The sequence below is a fragment of the Heliangelus exortis genome, chromosome 3, assembly GCF_036169615.1.
Source record: "Heliangelus exortis chromosome 3, bHelExo1.hap1, whole genome shotgun sequence".
Taxonomy (NCBI): Eukaryota; Metazoa; Chordata; class Aves; order Apodiformes; family Trochilidae; genus Heliangelus; species Heliangelus exortis.
This window is the reverse complement of record NC_092424.1, coordinates 74,355,059-74,379,725: the sequence shown is the minus strand read 5'-3', so window position 1 is coordinate 74,379,725 and position 24,667 is coordinate 74,355,059. Positions and strand designations below refer to the sequence as shown.

The 24,667-nt window shown below is 39.7% G+C and overlaps 2 protein-coding genes across 4 annotated transcripts; one reads left to right on the top strand and one right to left on the bottom strand.

Moving 5' to 3' along the window:
- Positions 1 to 1,483: 1,483 nt before the first annotated feature.
- TSTD1 (thiosulfate sulfurtransferase like domain containing 1) lies at positions 1,484 to 4,651 on the top strand. Of its 2 annotated transcripts, none has more exons than XM_071741275.1 (4): positions 1,484 to 1,611; positions 1,762 to 1,932; positions 2,149 to 2,308; positions 4,225 to 4,651. In XM_071741275.1, the coding sequence occupies exons 1-4, from the start codon at positions 1,509 to 1,511 to the stop codon at positions 4,283 to 4,285; spliced, it is 495 nt and encodes a 164-aa protein (XP_071597376.1). In that variant the 5' UTR covers positions 1,484 to 1,508; the 3' UTR covers positions 4,286 to 4,651. The 2 variants fall into 2 exon arrangements, with proteins under 2 accessions (XP_071597376.1, XP_071597375.1); XM_071741274.1 differs by having other exon boundaries at positions 1,494 to 1,616; positions 1,698 to 1,932.
- Positions 4,652 to 6,768: 2,117 nt separating this feature from the next.
- Positions 6,769 to 24,272, bottom strand: CCNC (cyclin C). Of its 2 annotated transcripts, XM_071741272.1 has the most exons (12): positions 24,116 to 24,272; positions 23,602 to 23,708; positions 19,647 to 19,731; positions 19,332 to 19,401; positions 17,830 to 17,881; positions 15,139 to 15,194; positions 13,883 to 13,918; positions 12,278 to 12,369; positions 11,512 to 11,579; positions 11,160 to 11,239; positions 9,182 to 9,300; positions 6,769 to 8,529 (listed from the first exon to the last, which is right to left on the bottom strand). In XM_071741272.1, exons 1-12 carry the CDS (start codon positions 24,145 to 24,147, stop codon positions 8,475 to 8,477), a joined length of 852 nt encoding a protein of 283 aa, XP_071597373.1. In that variant the 5' UTR covers positions 24,148 to 24,272; the 3' UTR covers positions 6,769 to 8,474. The 2 variants fall into 2 exon arrangements, with proteins under 2 accessions (XP_071597373.1, XP_071597374.1); XM_071741273.1 differs by lacking the exon at positions 19,647 to 19,731 and having other exon boundaries at positions 24,116 to 24,230.
- Positions 24,273 to 24,667: the final 395 nt, after the last annotated feature.

The following is a 24,667-nucleotide window of genomic DNA, read 5'->3' as shown; positions in this document are numbered from 1 at the left end:
ACTTGATAGGAGCTCAGGTCTCTGAATATTTTCTTTGATCAACAAAGGCTTCAGTTACCAGGGGAGATGAGGGTAAAGAATATGCAATGATAAAAGTGGCTGTGGCAAATAACCTAATGCTCCCCCTCTCACACTTATAGCAATATATGCAATAAATAGGGAGTGACTGTGGTTATTGTTTTTCTACAGATAAAATCTACAGTAAATTTTACTTTTAAAGAGAATTTCAAGAAGTAGTGTATTCTACTTATACTTTGTTGAACATGGAAAATGCATAAAGCTTCAAGTTATAAATCTACTGTTTCAAAGAGACAATTTGCAAATGCTTGTTAAGGAAGCCATATGGAGAGGCTGGCAGAAGGGCAGCTAGTGAACCAGTTATATGTGCCAGGTTCAATTTGTCACACTTTAGAGTACTGAGAAATATTTTGTTCTCGTTTTGAGAAGGAAAAGCCTCATTAGTAAACATTCAACAACATACTCCTCAAAATGCATCTTTTATGAAGAGAAAAAATGCAGCACAGCTGCCTTTGAAGACCGGTATGTAATGTATCTACCGAGGTATGCAGTAAATACGGAGTAGTGGTTTAAGACATTGAACAGGGGAACCTTCATTTCTATATTTAAAACATGTCTTGGCCATCAGTTCTTGGGGCTGGAAGACTGACAGCTTTCAAAGCCAAAGCATATTAACACTAGGGATTTGGTTATTATTACCCTTGAATGACAGGTGCTGTGGCTGTAAGGGGACAGTGGCAGCGGTGGAAGCAGTACAGGTCAGTACTAAAGTTGTCTTCACTCCTCAGGTGTAACACAGGGCATTTTTTAAATTATTTTTAGGGGATTTGGCATGAAAATCCCTGCTCAATCCCCCAGCCTTTGGTACTTCAAGGCTTCTCAGTTTAGCTGTGAAAATTACCCCACCTCAGAGAAGTGGCATTTGCTGGATGCGCTTAAACCAAAGGTAGCAGCTTGCAGACCCAGTAGTGTCCGGTGCTGGCAGGTGTCTTGATGGAGCTTTGAGCAACCTGCTCTAGTGGGAGGTGTCCCTGGCCATGTCAGGGGTGGGTGGGACGAGATGATCTTTAAGGTCCCTTCCAACCCAAACCATCTTAGGGTTCCATGGCTGTGGGCAGTTTGCCGGTGCCTTCCCTGCCCAGGCCACTCTGCTTCTTCCAGCTGTGGAGAAATCCAAGCATTCCCTGAACCAGGGAAGCCCCCGATAAATTAGTCAAATTCGAGTATTCAAATATTTTATTATGTCGAGTCACGAATTGCCAGAAATCAGAGGGATTCAGAAGGAGGAAAACAAACCAAAACGCATCAAAACTGATAGGTCTTAACCCAGCCTGACTATCCCGGTGCTTCTCCCCGAACCCCTCAGGGGGTCACCCCCAGACCTCGCGGCCCCCTCTTCTGAGGAGGAGGCGGTGCCTCCCTGAAAGCCTCCTCCTTCTCCCCGCCAGCAGGGCGGGAGTGCGGCGGGAGGGAGGGCCAGGGCGGCCGCCATGTTGGGAGGCGGGGTGATGGGCTCCGGGGTTTGGAGATGGTGGCGGGCGGCCCGGGCTCTACGGGCCGCGGGCGGAGAGTGGTGGCAAGCGGCAGCGCCCGGTGAGGTGGGGACGGGGTGAGGGTTTTGTCGGGTGGGAGAGGAAGGAGGAAGAGGTAAGGGGGAACGTAATATTAAATGTCATTAGGGAGGACAGTGTTCCCCGAGGGGCCGGGGGCAGCGCGGGCTGACGGGCAGCGGCTCTCCGGCAGGTCCCGGCGCGGTTGGTGCCTCCAGCCGCGGGCTCTGCACCGGCGAAGTGCCGAGCCTTTCCTACCAGGAGCTCAAAGACTTGAAGACGGCCAACGTCCTCCACATAGATGTGCGGGAGAGATGGGAGATCGACAAGTACGGGAAAATCCCCAAGTCCATCAACATACCGTGTAAGTTCGCCGTGGGTTGTTCCTCTTTGCTTCACGGTCAAGCGTGTGGGCAAGTGGGGAAGACTCTGCAAAGAGGGCCTGTGCGAGGCAGCTGCTTGTGTGTTGTGAGCCTCAACTTTTCCTCCAGGGGAAAACTGGGAGACTTACAGTATAACCCTGTCTGTAAATGAAGAATAAATTAGACTTTTTTTTTTTTTTTTTTTCGGTATTTCTCAGTGGGTGAATTAGTGGAAGCTCTACAAATGGACCCGATGGAGTTCAAGGAGCAGTACAATCAAAAGATGCCAGCCAAGTCGGATCCTGTAGTCTTCTCCTGCTTGGCAGGAACAAGAAGTAAACAAGCTCTTGGTTTTGCCATGTCTTTGGGTTTTAGCAGGTAAGCTTCTGTGTGATGGCCTCTCCCTGTGAAGTAGAACTTGTGGGTAAAGGTGGGCATGGGTAAAAAAATTAAATGTGGAATATCAACAAAGCAACTGGTATTTGACTTAGATGCCTCCTCTGGCCTCCACTGAACCTGGAAAGATGCTGTTGGGTGCTCAGCAAAGTGAGGTTGTGAAACAACCCCTTGGCAGGTCTGCACAATTGCCACAGGTGACATAATCTGCTGTAAGACCATGCTGCCACTGAAGGGTGCTTCCCCATCTTAAAGCTCCCATGCCAAAATGTTCTTACCTTATACAGCCTCATAAGCACTAGTCCTGAGATGCAGGATGATTAGAAAGGTGAACAGCTTGTTGTGGTAGAAGTACAGTCGTAAATTGGGTTAAATAGTTTATGAAACCACATGCTTTGTTAAGTTGCAGTTCCACCTGTACAGTTCACTGTTGACAAAGTGTGCCTTTGCATTCAGTTTGTATTGTTTGCCAGGGGTAAGTCACTGAAGGCAATTGCTAATAAGATGATGATATAGTGAAAATGAAAGCAGTGTTTGGTTGGCAGAATCATTACACCTGTGCAAGAAGGTGCCTCACTGGCTTGATTGCAGAAAGAATTTTAAAAATTGGTTGCTCACTATTTTGCTGAACTGTAACTCATGAACTGGAATACCCCTGCTAATTTTAGTTAAAAGTATGAAACCATACTTTATTTTATAAATACATTGGTTTAATAAGTGCAAACCATCTTTCATTACTTGTTTTTCATGCTTCCTAATTGAAGGAGTCAGTATTGTTTTGCGTGGTGGTTTTCTAGAGTTTAGTTATGTGCAGGTTTATGTCGGGTCTATAAAGCAAGTACATAAATATCAGTGTGCTGCATTTATTTGATGACATCTGAAGTATTAGACAATAAAATCTAAATCTCACACTGCAGTGAGTTTTTTCTCTCCTTTTAAAAAGTGGGACACCATTCCACTGATCCAGCTGCTACTTCTTGCTTCATGTTTGATGGCCAGCATTGTCACTTGGAAGCAAAGAGTTACAGAAAACACTTTATGGATGAGTCCAAGGGATGTTGATCAGGCTCATTTAACCTAGGTACAAGTGTATTTGCAGAGAATTTATGTGTTTTTCTAGATACTCACTGAATCATAGAGTGTCTTAAATTGGAAGGGACCTTAGAGATCATCTACTCCAATCTCCCTGCCATGGGCAAGGACACCTCTCATCTAGACAAGGTTGCTCCAAGCCTCATCCCACTTGGCTCTGAACACCTCCAGGGAGGGGGCATCCCTAACTTCTCTGGGCAGTCTGTTCCAGAGTGTCACCACCTTCATACTGAATAACTTCTTCTAATATCCAATCTAAACCTATTCTCCTTCAGTTTAAAACCATTTCCCCTTGTTGTGTTGCTAGACACTCTTATGAAAAGTCCCTCTCCAGCCTTCCTGTAGGTTCCCTTCAAGCATTGGAAGGCAGCTGTAGGGTTCCCCAGGAGTCTTCTCCAGGCTGAATAGTCCCAGCTCCCTCAGCCTCTCCTTGTAGCAGAAGTGCTCCAGCCCCTGGGTCATCTAGACCATTCCAGCAGATCTGTGCCCTTCTTACAGTGGGGACACCAGAACTGGGCACAGTATTCAAAGTGGGGTCTCACAAGTGCAGAATAGAGGAGGAGAATCACCCCTCCTGATCTGCTGGCCATGGTCTTCTTGATGCATCTTAGGATATGGATGGCTTTCTGAACTGATTGAGCACACTGCCAGCTCGTATTATTTTTTGGCTTTGTTTGGTGTTTGTTTTTTTTTTGTTTTTTGTTTTTTGTTGTTGTTGTTGTTGTTGTTCTGTTTTTTTTCCCATGTTGTCTGAAATACCTTGTTCAAGAAGAGTCCTGAGCACTGTATCTTCTGCATATTTTCAGAGTTCATCAATACGGTGGTGGCTTTGAGGATTGGGTAACACATGAACCTCCAGAGAAATAATGAAGATGACTAACCCAACACTTGTTTCATCATGACTTCAGGAAGGTTTGTAGGCTTTAGCATTTAAACTATTTGCATTCCACTTCCAGAATGCAGCCCACTCCTCTTCAGCTGTGTAAATAGACTTTCACCTTTAAATAGCCATGCACACCAACTGCTTGGTTTAAATTATATCTAAGGACAATGACATGAACAGAGTATGTTAAATTTACTTTGGGCTCTGTTTTTATGTGAAAATGTGTGAAAAGAACTTAAGTGCCCATTATGTCAACTAAGATTTTTGTATGATGTTTACACTGTTTAAACAGTTTATGACTGTTTAAAGTAATGGTGATAGGACAAATAAAATTATCCTTTCTCAAATAACTGTGTTGGGTAGTTTGTTTAGAATATTTGAACAGATATTCTCGTGGAATTGGGGTAACTGCATTAAGCACAGACCTATCATACAGGAGTTTTTAAAAATATTTGCTGTGTTACTGAAGAGTACAAGTACACATTTTTAGGTTTGTATTAAGTGATTGTAAGGCCAAGGCTTCACCACTGGTCAGAAAATACAAAGGGAAACTGACCTGACACTGCAGTACTTGCTGCTCAAAATTGTGTGATTCCTTATCTTAACAGTATATCAATTTTTATACACAGATCTACTTTTGCACACAAAATCCTATAGCATTTAGTCAAAAATATCTGTTCCCTGAGCAGCTCAGTATCAAGTGAGAACTTATCTATAAAGTTGTTGCTCTAGAAATGCAATCATTTCAGGCTTGAAAATTTGAGATATCCAAGGAAGTTACTAAACTGCCTTCTTTTATGTACATTAATTTGCATGTCTTAAACTCTCAAAACCAAACCAGTCCATCCCATCTTCACCTATGAATTTGCACTGTAATAATTTTAAGGAATTTTGTTTCCTTGTTTTGTTTTGTTTTTTCATGCTGTTAGCAGTTCAAGGACACAGCAAAGGTGAACTGCTTTGGCTCTAGAAGATTTAAGTCCTAGCACAGAAGTTAAGGAGGACTCCATGGGCTGTCTGGAAAAACAAATTGAAATTTCTGGTTCTGCTCTGATCAGTATTGCAGGCAATGTTTACTTGTCCTGCAGCTTTTCCATTCTGACAGTGCAGTCTGTACAGTGAGGAGAGAAAATATACCCCATCACATTTAAGAGATTAGAGAATAAAAAATAACTAATCTTACTGTAATTTTATTCCTAGTAAGTTCTGCAGTCTCTCTGCAGTTACTTGTTTCTACAGGAGAACTGCCACAGGTGGCACAGCCAGCCCGGTTTTCTGTGCTGCCCTGAGAATGTATCCTACAGGGATGTGTTCTCTCCTCTTTGCTAATAATTACAGACCCTGTAAAATTGTAGCTGTCATAGTAGTGAGTAATGAGTGCATTTTCTTCAAAGTATCACTGACTAGCGCTCTTATTGTGTATCTTAGTATATTTATTTTTAGTATATTTGGGTATTTGTAAATTTTCAACACAAACTCCCAGCAGGCTGCTGTTTAAAAATGCATTGTGGGAAGAAGTCTTTCCCTCTGTTGCTTCTCAAGTTGCCATGTATTGTTTTCATTGCATGCTCCTGCTTCTCTGTCAGAAATGATGAATAGTTCTCACCTCATTACTCTTCACACTGCTCATGATTTTTCTAGACCTCTGCTACATTTTAAGCAGAATAACTGTGAAATTATTATGTTATTTTAATAGAAAAGCCACTGTATACTCTTTTATTTTCTCTAGTTTTGGTAATCAGCCTTGATAGTTTTCCGCAAGATGTTTCTTAAACTTTGTAGCTTGTCAAAGTTGATGATCCTTTCTGTATCTTCTTTATGTTAATGTAAGTTGCTTATCAGATTATGCTTTTTGAGTTAAAAAAAAAAACCACTTGTCTGATCCGGTTCAGTTTGCTTCCTTTTAGCTTTTTCTTAAACAGAATTTTTGGCACAGACTGTTTTGACACTCCACTGTCACCTGTAATATAATCTGTGAAGCCTTTCAGCTACCTCACTTTTAACAAGATACCTCATTCTTATGCACGTCTCTCCTTTGAAATGGAGCACAGTTATGTTTCCTGTTTGGTTAGTAGAAAAGCTGTTGAATTCACATTATGTTCCATTTCCTGCTGTTCCAATTTACCTGTCTTCTTGTAACTGTCATCACTGATCCAGCTTCTGTGACTGCACTTTATTGCCTTCACACTGGAATCAGGGCTGGTAAAACTGTCCTCCTTCTCCCAGTAGAGAAACTACTCCAGATACTTCTATTTACCATCAAGAAGTGCCTGATATCTTAGCTCTGAGGTACAGCTCATGGGTAATGCAATTATGAAGTTAAGACTGCAAATGCTTTTAAGTAGCAAGAAAACTTTTAGTCACTCCAGCCAGAATTCTTCATTAATAGAGTGAAATCCCTGTTTGCACAGCATTGAGCTGATGTTTACCTGCAGTTGTGTTCCTGTTCAAGAACTCCACACAGTGGTCAAGTTGCATTGGTTTATTTCTACTCCCCAAGTCCACATTACAAATAGCACATTTTAGACTTCAAAAAACAAAGGCAAAGAGCCAAATTCCACTTTATCAATCAAGTGTCCATAAAAGGTGTCCATGAAATGTCAACAGAAGTAGCAAAGACCAAAATGAATGTGTTTTCTCTCTCACCACAGTGATTTGGGTTTTTTTATCTAATGCTTTACAGAAATAAATGCTAGTAGCCTAATGGGCTACATACACCCTTCAGTTATATTTGACTCAAGGACCAGCCAATTACAAAGACAGGTATTTGCAAAAACAGAGGATTTTTAAGGGGCCAGTTTTTTGAAACAAGACACATCATAGAGCAAGGGTTTTCAAGAATTTCCCTCCAATATTTCAGAGTAGTGAAATGTGTTTCTTCAGGGGGGAAAAAAACCAAATCAAACAAAAAAAAACCCCAAACAACGTTACTGTACTTTATTTTATCATTCCGTGCTTATATTTGGGCAAGTTGTCATTATGATTCAAAATGAAGCTGTATAGAATTTAACTAGAAACAAAGTAATCTAAAAATCAAGAAGCTTGATTTAGGCCAGTTCCTGATTTCAGTGGGATATCTGCCTGAGTAAGGAACACAGGATATGGCCTTCTGTTTGAAGGAATCTCATTTTCTCCAGAATATAGTTAACCAAGGAATCCCATTTCAGTTATTTTAAAGAGTTGCTCCTAACATCACAATTAAAATTAGCCAGTATGAAGCTCACCAAAAGCTTGATCCTCTTAAATAAATTCTCTAATGAACCACACAAATTCACACTAACAGTGAAGGCAGACTAACAGTGTCTATCTTTTGTACACAAGAAAAATCCACTATAAAAAATAGCAATCATATCCAGATCAGTTCTTGATTCTGAAATATTACGATTGTACTATTCAGTACATTTACTTGGAAAAAAAATCATGGTATGTTGGGTGTTTTTAATTCCTAACACTTGAAATGTTTTAAGAAAACTGCAGAATCACTATACATATTGCACTTCTCTGGTAAGCTGGGCTACTGTGCTTCATGGCAAAAACATCCAAGTACATCTACTGAGTAAAACAGCATTTTTCTAAGCCAATGGAGGAACTGAATTTCTCTCCTGCAGCTTCCATTAAAACTGTAACAATATTCTCTGCAGGCTCTTCTAGGCTTCATTTCTGAAGGACTGCTGTGTTACTTGTTGTAGAATCCAGATTTATTTTTAAAAATCAACAGAACTCAAAATAACAGATTTAATATACAGTGCACTATCTTCCTTCAGTCACAAACAAAATGAAGACAACATAGGTCATTAATACAGTTACACTTGGGCTTCAGGTTACTGTTGCTTTAAAAATAATTCACTTCAATGGCAAGTTACAGTTTTCTCAAAGCATACAAAACCAATAATGAACTATTTGTTTTGAGTGGACAGTGTTAATCTTTTGTAGCTTGGCTTAATGTTTGATTCCTTACACTGAAAAAATCTTAGTACATTTGCTCCAGCGTCAGAGAAAATGATGCAGTTTTAAAAGAAAAAGCTTTCCAAATGCTTGATACAAACAAGCTATTTATTCTTCAAGTTCTTTGTCAAAGATGTTCTTAAAACCTTCTTTCCACTTCATGAACACAGGAAAGATCCCAGGCTGTCTTGAGTCAAAGTGGTCAACAAAGAAATTCTTTGGAATGTCTTAAGATTGGCTATAACTAGAGTTCTGGCTACCATTTGGACCCTGTTCTCCTTCACTGTTTGGAATAAAAAGACAAAACAAAACAAAATGTGTCTTAAAAAGGAAGCATCATATATTTTATCTTATTTTGTTTTAATTAAAAATACAGTATTCTGAAAGCAGTCAAGACCTTTTGAAGGAAACTTCAATACTTACACAAATAGGTTAAGATATTCTGCTCAGTTTTATAAAAATTCAAATGTCATTTTTTCAGCCTGTATAAATAACTTCAGTGTATTTATTTAAATAATAATTTCAATATATCCCCATGTGCTGACATGTTGAATCTACTTCTGAAGTCAACATTTAAAAGTTCACATTACATAAGTGTGTGCACAGGAATTTGTATGTGCAGATTCCCAACAGTGATATTTAATCATAGTAATTAAATCCAAGATCAAGCAGACCCAGTTCCACCCTGGCACAGCCATGGAACCTCACACTGGGGTTCCTTATGTTTGCTAAGCTGTATGGATCACATTTTAATCATATTCCTGCTATTTATAAAACAATGAATGTTCTCCTTCTGACTGGCTCCTGGACTATCAGACTGCCCGTTTATAATAGAAAGGTCTGTACTGAAAAAATATGCTGTATCTCAAACACTTATTCATTGTTAAGTTAGTAGCTCAGTTTTTCCATACAAAAAGTGTATTTAAGTACAGTACCTGTTTGGAGGTGGTTTTGGTTTAGGCATTTTACTAAGAATAGTAGCCATCTCCTTCCTCTCATCAAAATTCTTCCACTGCTCATAGAGCTTCAGAATAACCCTGATTATTTCTAAAATCTGATTAGAAAGAAAAGAGATACTTAGGTCAGGTGAAATCGTGATTTTATTTTTGTCACAGTCAGTTTAAGTGTGTTATTAATTAAACACACCCTGAACTGAAATTAAGCAGCACGATTTTCATTTCATAAACAGAGCTGTCTCATATTTAATCTGGTCTGGCAATCAATCATATCTTTAATTTGTTTTTCATTTAATTGTCAATGGAATCCTGAACAGAACACTTTCCCTCCCATTCAACTGTATAAACCACTTCTCTGTAAGATGAGTAGTTTTTTTTTACCTTATACCCATGGTGCTGGGAAAGTACAAACCCCTGCCAGCACGATACCAGCTACATGACCATGGATTAAAAATACAGTAACTGAGGATTCTGAATGTTCCATACACACCAGCAGCACAGTGTAGAGGGAAAAAAAAAAAGACTCAAATCACAAAACATTGGTCTGTATTCCTTCCCTCCAAGAAATAAAGAACCAAGACGTGTCTAGAGACTTATTATTACATCGTTCTTGTTCTTCTTATTATATAAATATGTTGTTATTATATTATGGTTTGGTTAGGATAGGATAATGTTTGTTATGTAATTTGTTTCACCATTCACTGTATTAATAAGGTAGATTTCTTTTTCTAATACGTGGACTTTGATTAAGTGCTTGACCAATGTTTATTCTTGAAACATAAGTCATAGTTTGCTAAGAGGTATGTGGTATTACTGTAAAAAATCAAGGTTAAATTGTGTCACTGATAGGAGAACCTGACATCTAAACATTCAGTCATGTTCCGTATCAAGCTTATAGTAACCTTATCTGTCAAATATAGGTTGTTTCTCCTCTGTTGCCAATTTATCATTCTGCTTTTACATGCATAACAGAATAATTCACACAACTCTTGAGGCAGGAGAGCATCCACTCTGTTTAAATCTCAAAATGAATCCTGCAATGCAAATAAAATGCCAGGATATCAGCACTAGGAAAAAGGGCAAAATGGAAGGCACAGAGGACAAGGGTAGGTCTCACCCAGAATACACTATTCAATTCTGGGCACCTCAATTACAAAAAGATAGACTGAAAAACATGAGCAGAGTGAAACAGTGTGACAAGGAGTAATACCTTGGATTACTGGCAGGACCTAAAAAAAGGTTAAAGAAGTAAACCCCAAAAAAGTAAAGAAAAAGAAACTAGTGAAGATGAAGAGCACTCTAGAGATGAAGAACATGTATGAGAACAACTGAAACTTGGAACCTAATAAATTCATGAAGGTGATGATTAGCAGTAGCAGGGATCTCAACTGCATGATCTTGGAGTCTCCCTGTTTAACATGGTCCTGATCATCCAAGGAAGTCCCAGGAATGCTTTATGCTCTCCTATACCATGTATATTTATAGGGAGAAAATGAGGACACTATGTAGGCATGATGCTGAAAGGCAAACCAGAAAATCACATGCACTAGAATTTAAAAGTCAAACTCATGATGGCAATCTTGAATGATGCAAAACATTGGGAATTATTTTTTTCTGGCAAAAAAATGCACAGGATATTGGTTCTATATTTCCATCTGGAAAATGGCAACACCAGCAACACTCTGTTGTTATGCAATGGTTCTGTTTTGACTTTCAGAGTGCGAGGTAATGGTTGGACTCAAATTATCTTAAAGGTTTTTTCCAACAATTCTATGATTCTATAATCAAATGAGTTGATACAGTCTCCCTCTCTGAAAAATCTACCTTATTTCAACACTACCTAACATATGATCTCTGACTCAAGTTCAAATCAATACTGCAGACATGTAAGACAGTATTTTTACAACCATTTCTGGCCAGTCCATAATAGATGGCAGGAGGAAAAAAAACACTGTACCTTTTCCATGTCAACAGACAGCTCAGCAAACCATTGCCTCGCATCCTTCTGCTGGACAACACAGGCCACGTGTAGGCAAGCTGCAAAGAGCAGGTAACATGGATAGTGAACAAAGCTCTACTCTTGACACACTTAGAAACATCCTGGTTTTTGTAAGCACTATGCATTTCAGCAAATTCAGGATTATCATATTTTTCTTCAAGACTTCTGAAGTTGCAAGGCAACTGTCAGTACTTTGTGAAAGGCAAATAGAAACATCTTATGAGGGCACTCAAAGGCATGCTTGTTGCTGTGACAGTGCACAGAATACATTCATTTAAACATGACAAGTGACATTACTTGTGTTACTCACCTAGAGCTATCATGAAAGGAGGGTACAGTAGACAGAGATCAGTTCTATATGTGTCATTCACTATCCTCCTGTGCAAAAAAGAACTTGTGAGTATCATCCGATTCATCTTTAGACTTTCTGACTTCAAAAATTGCTGTCAGTTTATAAATACTTTGCCAGTTCTCCAGACAGCAGAAACAATGAGGCTTCAGGGCAAAACAGCCAGGGAGGAGATCTCTTCCCATGCAAAAATTTTTTTGAAGCCTTTCTTCTTTTTCCTTGTACTCACAGCAGAAGTTTATTTGGAAGCACTGTACTGTAGCATTGTAAATGTCATTCTGCAGAGGGTGTTGACACATACCACTAATTAATTATCCCTATTTCACAAGTGAGGGCAAGCACAGAGGTGGTATTTTTATTGCCTTTCTGTATTTGAGAAACAGTTAAAAGAGCTCTGCTAACACAGCTAAAAATTCCTATACATTGCTTCTCCCTCCAATCACAAAATACAACATAAAGCTGACATTAACAGAAAAACTTTACCTCTCCTCTCAGCCACCATTCAGTAGTGTAAAAACCCATGTTATTACAGCTAGTCTAAAAATAAAAATTAGATCACTGCAAAGTCAAATCATTACAGGGTTAAGGACAGAATAAGCTAAATCAGGGACCATACACCTGCACAGGTTAACTAGGGCACCCTTTCCATTCCAATATGACTGAGCATGCTTTTGCTTGACCAACTTTAAAGCATAACTGTTAAATTCTTGCTTTCTGTCTTCATTACCATGCAAGAGGTAGCAGCATGTCTTCTTGGCCCATATCTTGCACGTATTGGAGCAAAGGTCTATAAGGATGATATACTATCAAACAGCAGTCCTAGGAAAAATGTCAACAGGAGTAAAGTTAGGTTACAATGCAGAATGTGTTGTCACTTTTTATTAAAAACATTTAGTTTACAAGTCAGTTACCATTTGGGCTTTTTTTAAGCAGCATTCTGACACCTAACCCTGCACTAATGAGGGCAATGCTCTCTCTAGAATACCATTACATGGCATGGTTGCCAGTCTGTCACTGTCCTTCCCCTAAGAGACATAGAAAGCCACATCTGCAGCACACTGAAACCTCATTTGCTTACAAACCCGTAATTCCCTCTTGGAAATACAAAATACTGCCAGAAAGCAGTCTGTCACTAATTACCATACACGGAAAACAAGCCGAAATAATTGACACTGGGTTGAGAAGAAAAGAAAAAAAACCCACTGCTCTCAAATCTCCTCTTTTCAGGCCCAGGTTGCTGTAAACAAGAAGGAATAACCCACTCAGTGAGGACAGGTAACTGTATGGAGACTATAGTGAGAAGCCACATTAAGTTAGATGTGCTAAGCACTAAAGTGAGACACAGTTATTATATACATACCATATATTGCATAGTGTACTGGAAAAATAAGTTAATCCCCACAATGTAAATTCTTGTAAATGCAGTTAACTGTGGTAAAAACGCCTGCACACACAAAACTCAAGGGTTACTGTTATGTATAGCAGGAGTACCAAGGACTAAATCTAAGCAGGGTATCTAAAAAGGGGTTGAAAACTTTGACCTGACCTCCTCTGTGCCCTGCTCCCCAAATATATCCCTTCTCCTTTGCTGCCTGACTCACAAGGCTTCTCCCTGATTTCTCTCTCCTGTTCTCTGCACTTGAGCAGAACATATTCAGCACCATTCCAGTAAACAGGAGGCACTAAATTCAGTTTCTTCCTCACAGGATTCAAACCCATACCTCAATTCCTAGAGGATTACCCTAATTGTCAGGTTATAGACCAGCCTGAGTGGGATATTCCCCACACCTTCAGCTGAAGCTGGACCGTTGTCTAGCTCCAGATCCTTCCAGACAAGATGATGGCATAAGAGATGGCATAAAAAGAATGTAATTCTAAGGACATCCTAGTCTCTCCATCAGGACTTACATATGGTTATCTTTCTTTTAAAAACAAAATTATTTGTGGAAACAGAATCATACTTTATGGTTCTCAACAGTGCTCTAGCCACTAGGATGTGGAGTCATACAAACTCATCCTGCCTCACCATTCAGTAGCCTGCATTCCTTCAGTTGATAAGTCCACCTTCAATGCAAGGAGGTGAGAAAGCCCTCACTCAGCCTAGACAGCAGCACAGTAATTATGGCATTCTGGTGAAAATGTAAATGTTAGACCTGCATGGACATGATTCTGAAAATGGAGTGTGGAAAAAAAAAAAAAAAAAAAAAGACAGCATAATGCATGTTTCATGGCACAAAATTCGAAATTGTCTTCATCAGTAAAAAGTAAATTCTGAGAACAGTTAAAAAAAAAAAAAAAGCATAAAAGCAAACCACCAAGAAAATCCACCTACCATTAATTCTAAGAGATAGAATTCACATTCTAGTATCTGCAAGGAAGGAAAATCATGGTTAAACAGCAGCATGTTTCAGACAGCAGAAAGAATTAACTGGCATCCAGTTTAACATGAATGCACAGAAATGCTCTACACATATTTCCAACAGTCCTACATACATTTCATCTAAAACTACAAAACCAAACAGAAATTAAATCATTATAAGCCATTGCCTTACCACTATTACAACTTAACTTCAGCCACAGTAGCAATGGATTTAAATGTTACAGATCAAGTTTATAATGAAAGATCAGTTCATTGGCAGCACATGTTTGATTTGCTTCAAATCCTGGCAGCAGCAAATTGCTCCCAGTTTATTAACACTTCAGAGCAATAGAGAAGTCCTTTATAGAATCAAAGCCTCTTCAACAGACCACTAACATAGCAAATGGCCATTTAATGTGTTTTCAGATTTAATTTCATATGAAATATTCTGTCCAATTGTAGCAATTCTATCAGCTCTCATTTTCCAAAGAGATAGTGATGTATTAATAATATCAAGGAAAAGACGGGACTGCTTGAACTGTAGGAAAGCAATACTCCAAAATATATTTCCATTTGCCTTTATCTGTAAAATACCAGTACAGCTATATTGCCAGGTTTTAGACATAACACTTGGCTTTCTAGACTGGGTGTAAAGCAAACAAATAAAAAAAGCAGTATTTCATCTAAAAATAATTAGATCTGTTTAACTTTCAAAATGCTACACCACAAGTCAAAGATGGTTTCAAGAAAATATACTCAACACTGTGATTGAGAATGTCTTGAAACCATCAGTAAATCTAAATGTTAAATATTAATTGTAAAATATTTTTCAAAAGCCATCATTATTTTAAAGACAAAAATAAAACTGCTTTCTCTAAGCCAACTGTTCCTGTGTGCAAGCTTGGAAGCATCCCAGGTGCAAAGGCAATTTACCTTCCCTGAAGCAATGTATTTGTAAACAAGAACATTAAAAAAACAATCATCATTCTACACAAAGACTGCATTTTCAGTCACACAGTCACTTCACTTCTCTTTACAGCATTTCAACAATTTAAGGAAAGAAGGTTACAGAAGACTAATTACTTTTTCAAGTAACTTTCCTGATAATCTTTCCAAAATTAATTATTGACATAAGCATGAAAATATTTCTTAGAATTTAAAAGATGTTTTTTCCTATTATTTGTCATTTAATTTATTCAATTAAGTTACATTTCAAATAGCATACTTACATGATTCATCCTATAAGGAAACTCCTTTGGAAAGGCATACGAAAACCTAGTTTTCACTGGAGTGAAGAGAAATTAGTATGTTAAAACAATGTAATTAATACTGTACTTTTTTCCTTTTCTATTAATTAATCTGCATAGCTCTTCAAATCCATTCAGCAGTACAGCTGCTTGCAGCACAAAATTGTATTTGAAAGAGAAAAGTTAAGTGGCAAGATTTAAGGTCCTGAAAAGGGAAGAGACACACACCTGAAACCCAAATTTTCCCAGGTACTCAGTCCAATACCTGGTCTGCTGCTTTGGACACCATCAGATCTTCTGGTTAACTACTAACTAGCTTAGGGGCACCTAACTTCCCACAAGTTATCATTCACAGAGTTATCTACGTACTGATGCCACTACAAATCCAGCGACCTCTTCATGATCTCAGTTCCATGACTAAATTCAAGTGGAATTTTCACCTGTGATTTTTTTAGATAGGCTTGAGCTTTCAATATTGAAGAATGGAAACCACATACTGAAGTTACAGAAAAGCAAGAAAAGGGGTGGGGAAAAGGGAGCTCAGACAAGAGATCTTGTATGTCCACAGTGTAAAGATTTTGGATATGCACAAACCAGACTCAAATTCAAAGTAAGAATTCACTACTCTGCAGAGTAAAGTTCTAAGCACTGGACACCTTTCAAAGGTGTTTTTCTCCTTGAGTTTCCCATGTAAATGCACCTACTTAGACATGTGATGTGATTAAAGATACTCTCAACTTCAAGAGAATGTTTGAATATAAACTCAGTTTTCTAGCTTATGATTTAGATGCCTAATTATCCTTAAGCATTTTACAAGAATAGGTACAAACAGGTATTAAGAAGCACCTGGAGTGGTAAAACCAGAGTGATCTGGTAATAGTATGATGAGCAAAGAAAAACTTAAGCACACTTGAAGATGTGGATTTGAGATTTGTACAAGTGAAACATTTTAAAATCTGCTTTGAGTCTCAGTTCCCTGTACTCAAGGGAAAACATGTACTATTTTAAATCCTGGAAGTGTACAGTATTCCTTATATTAAATGGCAGTTAGTAAATTATTGAATAACTGATGAAAAGATAGTGATAGTCTTCTAGACAAAAGATTTCAACATTTATACCTATGGTAAGCTTTGCTAGATAATGTGCTGTAAGACAGTAAGACTATGCTACTGTTTGGAAATTTTAATTATTTGAAGATAGAGAATAATTAATAAAATAGTTTTATCAATAAGCATACAGTCTAGAGATACATAGTAAAACAGACAATCAAACAAAACTTAGAGCAGGAAGATGGAAAAACAAAACATTTTCCCACAAAGCAAGTCACAGACATAACCATATGGAACTGTCCTGTTAAAGAGCTCTGGCCACAGAACAAAAAGCTTTTGAAGAGGTTGCCAGAAACTGATCTGAGATTATCCTCCTTACAAAGGAAGCAGGTGTTACTAACTTCATGTTTCTACCTAGTTAAAAGCAAACAAACCTTTTCAGTTGACCACTGTCCCTTTTGTTAGCTTCCTTTACCTGTCTCTTTACCTCATATTTTTTCTCCTTTTGTGCAGAGACCTTAAAAACCAAATTGCTGTGTGCTTCTGAAGCAACACTGGTAAAGGAAGACTGGGTAGAGTAAAAGAAACAGAAACACAAGGAAAAAGCCTGTTGTTTTTATCCCTTCTTCCATGAAATGCAGAGAACTTAGTAGGGCAGGCAGGGATTCTAGGTCTGAAGGAAGAACTGTGAGGGGAATCTTCTGTGGAATTCTGAGACTTGGGATTTTCAGAAATACCACAGCTCAAGAGCAGAAGTCCAGGTAAAATCAACTACTGCGTATTTATCAGTATCCATCTAACTTTTTCACTGATACATCTAAACTGCCCCACAATCTGTGCTTTGAGATGCTACTGCTGCCAAAATAGCAACTTATTGCTGGATTCAGTACTGGCCTTGGTCAGGCTGGCACTGAAGAGGCATTTCAGTTCCTGGTGGTGGAACCCTCACACAGCCAAGCCCCATGGACTCACTGCATGTGGAGGCTACAGATGCAGCCAGTCAGCTGCCCCCTCAACAGTTAAGAGGGATTTTGAAAGTGCTGACCTACATTCTGAAGAGAACAGCCAGAAATTGCCCATTGAGAGCAGCTGGACCTTCTGGGTCAAATTATAGCACTCAGTTAAGGAAGCCATCACTTTAAGACCTTGATGGCTGAGATACAAGGTACAGGAACTGAAAAGTACACGATGGGTGTGAAAGACAGAAGTAACTGTAGTGTAATTTTACTGCATTTATTTGTGAACCATATGTAGGTCACAAAGTGTATTTTCAGAATTAAATACTACATACACAGATTAATTTTATGATGGGAAAAAAGGATTAAAAAATAGGAGGTATGGAGCCTACCAAAAATTTTGAAAGCATGTACTTCCTTGGAACACAGGGCTTTGTTTGTCTGTGCTGTAGCAGGTAGGTTTCCAATTCTATCTAGCATAGTTCAGAAATTATTTTGCTGCTCAATACTGTTTATAAGCCTCAATAGTTTATTGCTTTTTATGCCCCCATGATTTGATAAAAGGCTATCTTGTAAAAACAAGCAAACAAACCCAAAACGCAAAGAAAACATATGATCTCCCTACAGAGGTATCACACTACAGTACAATGAAAATCACTAATACTTACATACAGAAGTAGCAGCAGAAATCAATCTTGTATTTGAAACAACACCAAATTCCTGAAGAAAAAGAATGGTAAATGAGATGAACCACCTGAAATACCATACACTCACACTGTTACCAAATTAAAATAATGGCTTCTTACTAAACTGAGCTTCTTTATGTAGTATTTCTATTTTTTCCCCACCCCTTTTTCTTTCCTTTTTTTTTTCTTAAGGTGAACAGAGAAATTAAAGGATCTTAGGTAAAGAGTCTTTATTTACTAGTTGTTTTGCTGTTTGAGTTATAAGGGACAGTATTTCTGAAAGGTGCTAAAGCCACAAAAGCTTAGTTGCCTAACCCTCTACATATAAAATAGAAAAGAGAGCTTCAAGAACTTATGTTGTTTTTCCTTACCCTGCTTGGAGAGAAAACTGCCTTTAAAAATCTGTCATTAACTACCTTTTTTCATTATGTTTCCATGAAGCCTTAGCTTCTCTGCTGAGACAGTCAGCAAGCTGGAAAATTTCTATATAAAATGTTCTTTCAGGAAGGTGCATAGCAGGATCACTACCACTACAGCTATCCTCTGAAGTTGCAGAAGGCACAACAGGCTGCACTAACTTTTTTTTTAATTTTTATATTATATAAGGTGAATTGGTATATGCATGCTCCATGTCTGCACTTTCTTAAAGGCTTAATTAACAGGCTGTTAAAAAAATACTATTGACAGTGTTCTACATCTTTTTCCTTTCCTTTATCTCTGCCAAACACTGGAATGTGTCACAGTATTTGTACAGACAACAGTATCACATGTGAAAAGTGATTTAGTAGGACTGCTTCTACCATCCACTAGGTATTTGAGTTCCTCCTGCAAAATTCATGAATGCTGAAATATCACAAATTGGCCAATTTGTGACACTTCTCAAAACAGCTGAAAAACTTCTTTCATTACAGAGGACTAAGAGCAGCACCCAACTCTTGGCCACGTTTAAGGTGGACTTCTCATGGTAAAGGCATGGAGCTTTCTCACCATCATACCTAGTTCTCAAAGACACCATACAAGCTACAATATACTTTTAATTCAAATAATGAAAGTGTGGTGAACTCTGAGGATCCCTCACTATATGAAAGGGAAAAGGATAATTAGGAAAAAATTTTCACATTATGTTTTAAGGTTTGAGTAAACATAAAAAGGAAAGACACTAGAAAGGTGACACTGCACAATTTAAGATATGGTTTATGTAAATGCTGTGCCACAGTGCAACAGCCATTTAAAATACTCTCCAATTTTCAGAGGCACTTCAGGGTTAGTAATTCAGATGAAATTGTGAAAGACCAAATACTAAATAACATGTTTGAAGGCCTTCTCCATCTCCTTTTCTTAAATTGTTACAGAATTGCATACCAAAAAAGAGAAGGTTTGAACCCCCAAAGCATGAAGAACAACAAAAATTTTAGAAGTCCTAAACGTTTTCTCACTCTCATACATCACATAATTTTACATTAAAAAATTGTAATACTTCATACCTCTACTTTGGATGCCAAAAACACACACGTAGGAGCCATTAATACTGGATCTATACTTTTTAGGGAATATCTGAAATGTTATAACAAAATTGTAATATGTTGTTTCATACATGTAGAACGATTAATCTATTAAGAGCACCACACTTCCTTTTGAAAAAAAGCAAAGCTTAAGTTAACTTCATTAGCATAAAAGCTTTACACCATCCAGAAAACAAAAGTGGCACTGTTTTTAATACAGAACTGAATTTTAAAAGGGCTACCAAAATGTGCCTAGCAAATGTTTTACTCTCGTACCATCATAGTAAACAGTCCTACCTGGCATAGAATCTCTTGAAGTAGACTGTAGCAGTGGCAATAACTTGTTGTCTTAATTTAAGGTGTTCACCTAAAGCCTGGATAACTTAAAAAAAAAAAAAAATGAACAAAAGCTTGAGTTGAATCTTTACAACAATTTGACACCAAATAGCAAAGGATCTAAAATAAAGACTACTGCTGGAGATTCCAAGGAGCAGCAGCACAGCCTTGTCCCCTAGTTCAGACACATCCTTCTGGAGACACAAAATGTTGCTGTAAACCTACAGACCTGCAGGTGAAGAGGCAGCACTGCACTGTGAAGCTTGAGGGCATCCTAGAGAGGGAAAGATAACTTGACTTCTCTGTGTACAAAGTGAGTAGGACCCTTAAGAAGGTGACAACACAAATCTTGGAAGGGTATAGCTTGGGTATTCCATTTTAGAACAAACCAAGCTCCAATACTTAAAATGTAAGTCTATGGCTTTTCTGTGCCATGCAAAATGGATGTTTGGGTTTTTTTTTTTCCCTGAACAGCTAAGGCTGCCAACGCAAACATGGTCATTAAATTTGGAAGAGGCAGCAGGTGTTAAAAATATGACATATTTAGTCTAGGGAGAGGGGGTGGGAGACCAGAGGATGTAGTCAGCTGCTCCATCACAGAGGTCCTCTGCCAATTGGCCACGGAACAACCCTGGTGTCATCTGTGCAGGTAGCTCTTGTTTGGCCTCGCAGGCAAAGGAAAGGTGCCAAGCAAATCAGATGCATCGAGCTGGGATTAGGAGCAGGGGTCAGATATAGAGAATGGCAGAGTGGAACAGAACATTGTTACTTGGTATTTTTCACATACTTCTTCATGGCCACAATTCTGGGTAAGGCTTGGCTGTATTAAGACTCTGTTCTTTTTTCCCCTCCCTCACCACAAATGTCCAAACCAATAATTTAAAATGCACCTAAATATATATTTAAGATATGTAAGGTAAGGTCAAGACAGTGACCACTGATGGGAAAAACAAAGAATTCCATTACCAGCAATAACTAAATTCTTAGTCTCTACTTAAGCACAAAAGTCCAGATTTTTTCCCCCATGCTTTTATCCTGTATCCCTCGGGAGTATTCAAAATATACCCTACTCCCACTTTTAATGAACACCACAGCATTTTAAAACACACAAATATCAAGGATGCTGTTGGGCAGAGAAGGGCTGAACATAGGAGAAAAGAAGAAAACCACCCTGAACGGTGCTGATGATTGGCAACTTATTTTTTTCCCGCAGAAAAAAGTCACTAATTTTTCATCCACTATGATTACTCAAAGCAACATTGAGATGGTGTCATATCACTCTCTTCCTAAAAATAAGAATGCCAAATTGACAGTGATGGTAGGTAGGACAAGCAATACTGCCAGAAAAGAGGTTAAGCTTAGTATGTACTGTCAGTACAAATATTAAAATATTTATCAGCATGTCTTGGGAGGTTTGAAAGGATTTTTCCCCTTCATTTGACCATGGGGCTACAAAGCTGTCTTCCTACTAGGGCATCAGAAAAATTCAAATATTAAGCTAAACAGAATTCTTCAAATATGTTTCTCACTCCCATGGGATTTTCAGGAACAGTTAGGCCATCTGCTGTCAGAGAAGTGTGGTTTAGGGAAAAAAATGGACAAGAGCCTAGAGAGACTTAATGAAATGGAAGCTTGTATATGCTGGGAAAAAGTCCAAGAGTTTTGATCAGTTTTTAAAATATTTTTAAAGAAACTACTGGATTATTTATGTTTATAAAATAAGTGGTTTCATTGGCTCCTTCTAAATAAAGATTGTTTTAAATCTGAATGTCTTGAGTAGCCTGTAGCAGAAACATTACAGCTTCTGCCTTAATACAGAAAGGGAAATCACTTAATGCACTTTTCAACCAAAAACTCCATTAACACTTGGTGATCGAAAAAGAGAAATCAACACCAATTTCCTTTCTCAAACTATTTTAGCTAAGATGACAGTTTCACTTCTCTACAGTATTAACATTCTGAGTAGCTGTGTGTGGCCATACAGCCAGTCTGCTGCACTTGTTTTCCAATGGAAGGGAGCAGAAAACTGCCTCTCCGGGTAACATTTTGGTTACTTTAGGGAACAACCATCTCCTGGGCAGACAGATGCTGAACACGATAAGCCATGGCTGAGGCTCATATCCCTACCCACGTAAAGCAAGAGGTGGGAGTGAAGAGGAAAAGGCTCTATAAACCCAAAGCAGGGTCCCTGTTCAGAAGCAGCTGATGATACAACACATATTAAAGGGCTGGAGCACTGCAAGCTCTGCCTGAGCTCCTACCAGTACAGAACAGCCCCTGACTGCCTCCCCCATGAAGATGCCTCTCTGCCACAGAAGGGATGAAAGTCCAGCAACACTCTGTCCTCCAGGGTAAGCTGTGTTCTTAAGCACACAAGGGAAATGCTGGCAGAACCATTTTCCAGCTGCCACTGTACCCCCAGGGTAAGCAGGAAGTGTCAGGGAAAAGGAGCCCGAGAACCACAAACTAAAACCACTTTGTCTACTTCGTAAATCTTTGTTTACTCAAGAAAAACACTGAAGTGAAACATTTTAAAAAGCATATTTCACAATCCAAATTAATACTAGCGAAAATCAGCATAGAAATACGGTTTTAGAAGTATCAGTAGCCTGTTTTCTCTTTTTGCATTCCGAAGCTATGACACTTTGTTTCAACATCAAGGAATTTCAGGAATTCATCAAATAGGTAAATTACTGCTCCCTTGATTTCCTGGTGCCATATAAGCAATAAGACAAAAGTATCCACAGCAATCCCATTTGCAAATCATAAAAATTATAAAAGTAGCTAAGCTAAGAGAAAATCTGGGATAAGTATCTTTTACAAATATAATTCCAGCACAGACATAAGATCTACCAGTGGCCTTGGGAAAGTCCTTTAACTCCTCTGTTTCAAGTGCTTTTGGCCTGATAGCTGAAAAAATAAGTATTCTGTAGAGGACAGCTGTGAAAAAATATTTAAAGAGCTGTGTGCAAACAAATTACTACTTAACAGTATCCTTTTGCTTAAGGAGATTTTATGAAAATGCCAAACAATTGCAAAGAAAAGAGTTTAAGTGCCTGCATAATGTGATAAGCTCCAGCGAGGCCATTCATAGGGTCAAGTGCTTTGCAGGATGAAGTAGGTCTTGGGTAACTTCACTGACAAGTCCCAAACTCTCTGAGAGAACAAGCTGCCTGCCAACAGCTCTCAGAAACTTGAAGACAATTTGAGGGCCACCTAGTGCTAGGGAATCAATCACATGGCAAGACACAGGCTGCAGTGCAGGTTTCAAATAACATAACTAAAAACAAATAACAATTTTCTCAACATCTGCTGTTTAGTAGGATAACAGATCACCTAAAATACTTTCCATGGCCTAAGAACCCACCAAAAGCCTAGTTTGAGTATTAATGTTTGACACTGAACCTTTCACCCCCTAACTTAGCAGTTTCTGCTTGCTTCACCTCATGTTTTTGTAAGAAACCCCTGAAAATAAAAAAAATTTACTATGTTTTGTCCCATCAAAGCTTAAAACATTATGTGGGCAGCTAATTTGCCTGTAAGTTCTCATGTAATGCAGCTGATGAACGATGATCACAGAATCACAGAATCATGCGGGTTGGAAAGGACCTCTGAGATAAAGTCCAACCCACTACCCCCGTGGTTCCCAGACCATGGCACTGAGTGCCACATCAGTCTCTTCTAAAAAACCTCCAGGCACGGAGAATCCACCACCTCCCTGGGCAGCCCACTCCAATGCCTGATCACCCTCTCCGTAAAGAATTTTTTCCTAAGATGCTGCTAACACCTCAGTTCTCTGTTAAAAAAGTTGTGAAAATGTTGTGAAAGCTTAAGTAACACCATAACGAAAACATTTGCCTACTTAATTCAAACTTGCTTTTAGATATTGCACAGGAAAACAAACAAACAGCTTTACCATTAGTAAAAAATATCTGTAGCTTCCAATATTCCTCTTCAGTCAGAAATTTCAAGTCTTTCTGGCGCTCCTTCAACAGATCTTGTTTATCCAAAATCCATTGTAAACTGAAGGAAGGGGGAAAACAAATTTCACCACCTCTTTGCCAAGATCATAGGGGGGAGGGAGGGTGGGTGGGGGTCGTGGTGCTGTCCTGTAGGAAGGGACCCTTAATCAAAATACAGCCACCAGCACGGAGTTGAAGTCGTTCCGGCTCCGGCTGCTCTCGCCCTCCATCCCGGCTCTCTCCAAGGCTCCGCACCCAGCAGGCCCCGAGCAGGCCGCAGCCCCGCGCCGCTCCCCTCACCCCGGCCGGGCCTCCCCACACCGCAGTGCCCCGCGTCCCCCGGACCCGGCCCCACCGGGAAACCGACGGACAAAGCGTGGCGGTGGCCTCGCAGCTTCCACACACATCCCCCTCCATACACACACACACACACACCGCCCCATCCCCGCCTCGCCCCACGGCACCCACTAGTGCGAGCTCTGCCAGAAGTTGCCGGCCATGGGGAGGAGAAGAGAGGGAAGGGAGGAGGCGACCGGGCCCGCGTTGTCCCGGCCCCGCCGCGCCGGCGCCGGCAGCAGGAAGGGAAGCGGCCGACACCGCCCCCCCTCCCGCCTACCCCCGCCGCTCCCGCTGCCGCCGGCCGGCAACACACGGCGCTGGAAACACGTTCCCCCGCGTTCGGGTTCCGCCGGCCCCGGCAGCCATGGCTGCTGCCTTGTGCTCACGGCTCTCGCAGGGACTGCCCAGGCACCCGATGCGCAGCCCAGGGCTGTGGCCGTGAGGTGCGAAGGCGCCGTGTTACTACCGCGGGTGGCAGGAGCTTCTTGGAGGTCCCGCTGTCCTTGCAAGGCTTTTCTGCGTGGCGATTGCCCCTTAGGGAGCAGTTGGGGCTGAAAGGGGTCTTCAAACACCATCCAGTCGGATCCCCTCTGCCAAGGGCAGGGACATCTCCCACTGGACCAAGCTGCCCCATCCAGCCTGTCCTAGAAAACTTCCAAGGAGGAAGCATCCCCGACTTCC